This window comes from Gobius niger (genome assembly GCF_951799975.1).
Source record: "Gobius niger genome assembly, chromosome: 1".
Lineage (NCBI taxonomy): Eukaryota > Metazoa > Chordata > Actinopteri > Gobiiformes > Gobiidae > Gobius > Gobius niger.
The window spans coordinates 998,180-1,004,677 of record NC_136852.1 but is presented as its reverse complement, the minus strand read 5'-3'; the positions used below and the strand labels follow the sequence as shown (position 1 = coordinate 1,004,677).

At 45.7% G+C, this 6,498-nt stretch overlaps 1 protein-coding gene across 1 annotated transcript in view; it reads right to left on the bottom strand.

Moving 5' to 3' along the window:
• Nucleotides 1-5,969, bottom strand: part of LOC306978460 (chymotrypsin-like protease CTRL-1) — a gene marked incomplete at both ends in the record, with an annotated part of 15,776 nt that extends 9,807 nt beyond the window's left edge. The window contains 2 exons of the mRNA XM_079576994.1: nt 2,434-2,611; nt 5,811-5,969. Of these exons, the coding sequence (XP_079433120.1) occupies nt 2,434-2,611; nt 5,811-5,969 (337 nt within the window). The remainder of the gene's footprint in view (nt 1-2,433; nt 2,612-5,810) is intronic.
• Nucleotides 5,970-6,498: the final 529 nt, after the last annotated feature.

Sequence of the window (6,498 nt, the reverse complement as noted above, 5' to 3'; positions counted from 1 at the left end):
GTAGTACTGCGTACCCTCGGCGCTGTAGTGGGCTCTGAAGCCGCTGTAGTAGTAGTAGTAGTAGTAGTAGTAGTAGTAGTAGTAGTAGTAGTAGTAGTAGTACTGCGTACCCTCGGCGCTGTAGTAGTAGTAGTAGTAGTAGTAGTAGTAGTAGTAGTAGTAGTAGTAGTACTGCGTACCCTCGGCGCTGTAGTAGTAGTAGTAGTAGTAGTACTGCGTACCCTCGGCGCTGTAGTAGTAGTAGTAGTAGTAGTAGTAGTAGTAGTAGTAGTAGTAGTACTGCGTACCCTCGGCGCTGTAGTGGGCTCTGAAGCCGCTGTAGTAGTAGTAGTAGTAGTAGTAGTAGTAGTAGTAGTAGTACTGCGTACCCTCGGCGCTGTAGTAGTAGTAGTAGTAGTAGTACTGCGTACCCTCGGCGCTGTAGTGGGCTCTGAAGCCGCTGTAGTAGTAGTAGTAGTAGTAGTAGTAGTATAAGTACTGCGTACCCTCGGCGCTGTAGTGGGCTCTGATGCCGCTGTAGTAGTAGTAGTAGTACTGCGTACCCTCGGCGCTGTAGTAGTAGTAGTAGTAGTAGTACTGCGTACCCTCGGCGCTGTAGTGGGCTCTGAAGCCGCTGTAGTAGTAGTAGTAGTAGCAGTAGTAGTAGTAGTAGTAGTAGTAGTAGTAGTATAAGTACCCTCAGCGCTGTAGTGGGCTCTGAAGCCGCTGTAGTAGTAGTAGTAGTAGCAGTAGTAGTAGTAGTAGTAGTAGTAGTAGTACTGCGTACCCTCGGCGCTGTAGTGGGCTCTGAAGCCGCTGTAGTAGTAGTAGTAGTAGTAGTAGTAGTAGTAGTAGTAGTACTGCGTACCCTCGGCGCTGTAGTGGGCTCTGAAGCCGCTGTAGTAGTAGTAGTAGTAGTAGTAGTAGTAGTAGTACTGCGTACCCTCGGCGCTGTAGTGGGCTCTGAAGCCGCTGTAGTAGTAGTAGTAGTAGCAGTAGTAGTAGTAGTAGTAGTAGTAGTAGTACTGCGTACCCTCGGCGCTGTAGTGGGCTCTGAAGCCGCTGTAGTAGTAGTAGTAGTAGTAGTAGTAGTAGTAGTAGTAGTAGTAGTAGTAGTAGTAGTAGTACTGCGTACCCTCGGCGCTGTAGTGGGCTCTGAAGCCGCTGTAGTAGTAGTAGTAGTAGTAGTAGTAGTAGTACTGCGTACCCTCGGCGCTGTAGTGGGCTCTGAAGCCGCTGTAGTAGTAGTAGTAGTAGTAGTAGTAGTAGTAGTAGTAGTACTGCGTACCCTCGGCGCTGTAGTAGTAGTAGTAGTAGTTGTAGTAGTAGTACTGCGTACCCTCGGCGCTGTAGTAGTAGTAGTAGTAGTAGTACTGCGTACCCTCGGCGCTGTAGTGGGCTCTGAAGCCGCTGTAGTAGTAGTAGTAGTAGTAGTAGTAGTAGTAGTAGTAGTAGTACTGCGTACCCTCGGCGCTGTAGTAGTAGTAGTAGTAGTTGTAGTAGTAGTACTGCGTACCCTCGGCGCTGTAGTAGTAGTAGTAGTAGTAGTAGTACTGCGTACCCTCGGCGCTGTAGTGGGCTCTGAAGCCGCTGTAGTAGTAGTAGTAGTAGTAGTAGTAGTACTGCGTACCCTCGGCGCTGTAGTAGTAGTAGTAGTAGTAGTAGTAGTAGTAGTACTGCGTACCCTCGGCGCTGTAGTGGGCTCTGAAGCCGCTGTAGTAGTAGTAGTAGTAGTAGTAGTAGTAGTAGTAGTAGTAGTAGTAGTAGTATAAGTACCCTCGGCGCTGTAGTGGGCTCTGAAGCCGCTGTAGTAGTAGTAGTAGTAGTAGTAGTAGTAGTAGTAGTAGTAGTAGTAGTATAAGTACCCTCGGCGCTGTAGTAGTAGTAGTAGTAGTAGTAGTAGTACTGCGTACCCTCGGCGCTGTAGTAGTAGTAGTATAAGTACTGCGTACCCTCGGCGCTGTAGTGGGCTCTGAAGCCGCTGTAGTAGTAGTAGTAGTATAAGTACCCTCGGCGCTGTAGTAGTAGTAGTAGTAGTATAAGTACTGCGTACCCTCGGCGCTGTAGTGGGCTCTGAAGCCGCTGTAGTAGTAGTAGTAGTATAAGTACCCTCGGCGCTGTAGTAGTAGTAGTAGTAGTAGTAGTACTGCGTACCCTCGGCGCTGTAGTGGGCTCTGAAGCCGCTGTAGTAGTAGTAGTAGTAGTAGTAGTAGTAGTAGTAGTAGTAGTAGTAGTAGTAGTACTGCGTACCCTCGGCGCTGTAGTGGGCTCTGAAGCCGCTGTAGTAGTAGTAGTAGTAGTAGTAGTAGTAGTAGTAGTAGTAGTAGTAGTAGTAGTATAAGTACTGCGTACCCTCGGCGCTGTAGTGGGCTCTGAAGCCGCTGTAGTAGTAGTAGTAGTAGTAGTAGTAGTAGTAGTAGTAGTAGTAGTAGTAGTAGTATAAGTACTGCGTACCCTCGGCGCTGTAGTGGGCTCTGAAGCCGCTGTACTCGTCCTCGTCCGAGAAGTCGCTGCTGAAGTTCAGTCTGAGGGAGTTCGAGCCGGACCTGATGAAGCCGTTTCCTGGAACAGACTCGGTGTCGGTGGATTCTGAGCCACAGAACAAACCCAGGAGCTCGGACTCGGACTGGACCTGGAACAAAACCAGACTCAGACCCCGGAGCTCGGACTCGGACTGGACCTGGAACAAACCCAGACTCAGACCCAGGAGCTCGGACTCGGACTGGACCTGGAACAAAACCAGACTCTGAGCCACAGAACAAACCCAGGAGCTCGGACTCGGACTGGACCTGGAACAAAACCAGGAGCTCGGACTCGGACTGGACCTGGAACAAAACCAGACTCAGACCCCGGAGCTCGGACTCGGACTGGACCTGGAACAAAACCAGACTCTGAGCCACAGAACAAACCCAGGAGCTCGGACTCGGACTGGACCTGGAACAAAACCAGACTCAGACCCAGGAGCTCGGACTCGGACTGGACCTGGAACAAAACCAGACTCAGACCCCGGAGCTCGGACTCGGACTGGACCTGGAACAAAACCAGACTCTGAGCCACAAAACAAACCCAGGAGCTCGGACTCGGACTGGACCTGGAACAAAACCAGACTCTGAGCCACAGAACAAACCCAGGAGCTCGGACTCGGACTGGACCTGGAACAAAACCAGACTCAGACCCAGGAGCTCGGACTGGACCTGGAACAAAACCAGACTCAGACCCAGGAGCTCGGACTCGGACTGGACCTGGAACAAAACCAGACTCAGACCCAGGAGCTCGGACTCGGACTGGACCTGGAACAAAACCAGACTCAGACCCAGGAGCTCGGACTCGGACTGGACCTGGAACAAAACCAGACTCAGACCCAGGAGCTCGGACTGGACCTGGAACAAAACCAGACTCAGACCCAGGAGCTCGGACTCGGACTGGACCTGGAACAAAACCAGACTCAGACCCAGGAGCTCGGACTGGACCTGGACCTGGAACAAAACCAGACTCAGACCCCGGAGCTCGGACTCGGACTGGACCTGGAACAAACCCAGACTCAGACCCAGGAGCTCGGACTGGACCTGGAACAAACCCAGACTCAGACCCAGGAGCTCGGACTCGGACTGGACCTGGAACAAACCCAGGAGCTCGGACTCGGACTGGACCTGGAACAAACCCAGACTCAGACCCGGGAGCTCGGACTCGGACTTGACCTGGAACAAAACCAGACTCAGACCCCGGAGCTCGGACTCGGACTTGACCTGGAACAAAACCAGACTCAGACCCCGGAGCTCGGACTCGGACTGGACCTGGAACAAAACCAGGAGCTCGGACTCAGACTGGACCTGGAACAAACCCAGACTCAGACCCAGGAGCTCGGACTCGGACTGGACCTGGAACAAACCCAGACTCAGACCCAGGAGCTCGGACTCGGACTGGACCTGGAACAAACCCAGACTCAGACCCAGGAGCTCGGACTCGGACTGGACCTGGAACAAAACCAGACTCAGACCCAGGAGCTCGGACTCGGACTCGAAGCCTCCAAACGCTGCCGTATCTCCTCCTCCTGTGAACACATTTGTTTTTGGAATGTCCAGATCTGCAGCTCGTTGGTCGTATCAGGCTGAACCTAAACAAAGGCCCTTGACCTCTGACCTCTGACCTCTGACCTCCGAGCAGCCGGTCACTGCCCCGAACCCGCGCTGATAAAACTGTTTAGATTCTTCTGTAATCACTCGAGCAGAGACGGAACATGAAGAGCAGACGCTGCAGGAGGAGGATACATGATGTTTGGCTTTAAATGTTAGGAATGGAAACATCTGCAGTGGACCTGATCATTTTTGTGACGTTTTTGCCACTTTTTCATCAATGTTTTCTCACTTTTTTGTCACATTTTTGTCACATTTTTGTCATTTTTTTTGTCACATTTTTGTCACATTTTTGTCATTTTTTTGTCACATTTTTGTCACATTTTTGTCATTTTTTTGTCAATTTCTTGTGACATTTTTGCCACTTTTTCATACATTTTCCATCACTTTTTTGTCAATGTTTTCTCACTTTTTTGTCACATTTCCATCATTGTTTTCGTCTCAGTTTCGTCACTATTTTCTCACCTTTTTCCCAGAAGCTTTTGGATTGGGGTAAAGCCAAACTGGAGAAAAAGTGCTCAGTTCAGGTGGGAGTTAAGGGGTTAAACATTCCTGTCAGTCTCAGCAGCAGACACATGTACAACCCGTGTGGCGGCGCTGAGGAATACGCGTGTCATTTTTGTCATTTTTTTGTCACATTTTTGTAATTTTTGCGTCAATTTTTTATCCATTTTTTGTCACATTTTTGTCATATTTTTGCAATTTTTTTGTCACATTTTAATTACATTTTAGTAGAAAAAAAATGGTCACATTTTGTCACATTTTGTCATTTTTTGCCACTTTTTCATCAATGTTTTCTCAATTTTGTCACATTTTCTCACATTTTTGTCATTTTTTTGTCACATTTAAAAAAAAAAAAAGTCACATTTTGTTGCATATTTGTAAATTTTTCGTCATTTTTTTGTATCAATTTTTTATCAAATTTTTGTAATTTTTTTTGTCAAATTTTAATCACATTTTTCTAAAAAAAAAAAGAAAAGTAACATTTTTGTCACTTTTTCGTCACTTTTTTGTCATATTTTTGTCATTTTTTGTCACATTTTGTCATATTTTGTTACATTTTTGAAAAAAAAAAAAGTCACATTTTGTTGCATATTTGTAATTTTTTCGTCAGTTTTTTTAATCAATTTTGTATCAAATTTTTGTAATTTTTTTTGTCAAATTTTAATCACATTTTTGTAAAAAAAAAAGTCACATTTTTGTCAATTTTTCGTCACTTTTTTGTCACTTTTTTTGTCATATTTTTGTCATATTTTTGTAAAAAAAAAATTGTCACATTTTGTCACATTTTTGTCTTTTTTTCGTCCATTTTTTCGTCAATTTCTTGTGACATTTTTGCCACTTTTTCATCAATTTTTCGTTTCTTTTTTGTCAATGTTTTATAAAATTTTTGTCACATTTTTGTAATCTTTTTTTTGTCACATTTTGTCACATTTTTGTCTTTTTTTGGTCAGTTTTTGGTCAATTTTTTATTTTATTTCTTGTGACATTTTTGCCACTTTTTCATCAATTTTTTTGTCACATTTCCATCCTTGTTTTCGTCCCAGTTTTGTTGCTTTCTTCCAGAAGCTTTTGGATTGGGGTAAAGCTGGAGAACATGTGCTCGGCTCAGGTGGGAGTTCAGGGGTTAAACACTCCTGTCAGCCTCAGCAGCACACACGTGTTCCTCACGCGTGCTGAGGAACACGCGTGTCGTACCGTGACGCGGTCGTACTCGCACAGGTACGACGGCTCCAGCTGGAAGTGGCTGAAGTCCAGTCTGATCCTGAAGCCCTGAGGGACGCTCAGCTCCCACACCAGCTCCAGCTGCCGCGGGTACGGCTCGGGGAAGTTCGGCGACTCCAGGGTCCCGTACATGGAGGAGAGCGCGATCATGTGACCCTCTGCGGCGGCCAATGAGAGGAGGGCGAGCAGCAGCCTGAGCACAAACATACGAGAAACATGGAATAACACAGAGTCAAAGTGCTCCCCTCAGTGGTGGAGTTCCCCAGGGTTCAATCCTTAGCTGTGGGGTCCCTCAGGGATCCATTTTGGGTCCAATCCTCTTTGCCTTATATATGCTGCCACTGGGTTGTCACTTTTTTGTCATTTTTTGTCATTTTTTTGTCATTTTTTTGTCATTTTTTGGTCACATTTTTGTCATTTTTTTGTCATTTTTTGTCACTTTTTTGTCATTTTTTTTTGTCACATTTTTGTCATTTTTTGTCATTTTTTGTCATTTTTTGTCACATTTTTGTCATTTTTTTGTCACTTTTTTGTCACTTTTTTGTCACTTTTTTGTCTTTTTTTTTTGTCACTTTTTTGTCACATTTTTGTCATTTTTTGTCATTTTTTGTCATTTTTTTGTTACTTTTTTGTCACTTTTTTGTCATTTTTTTGTTACTTT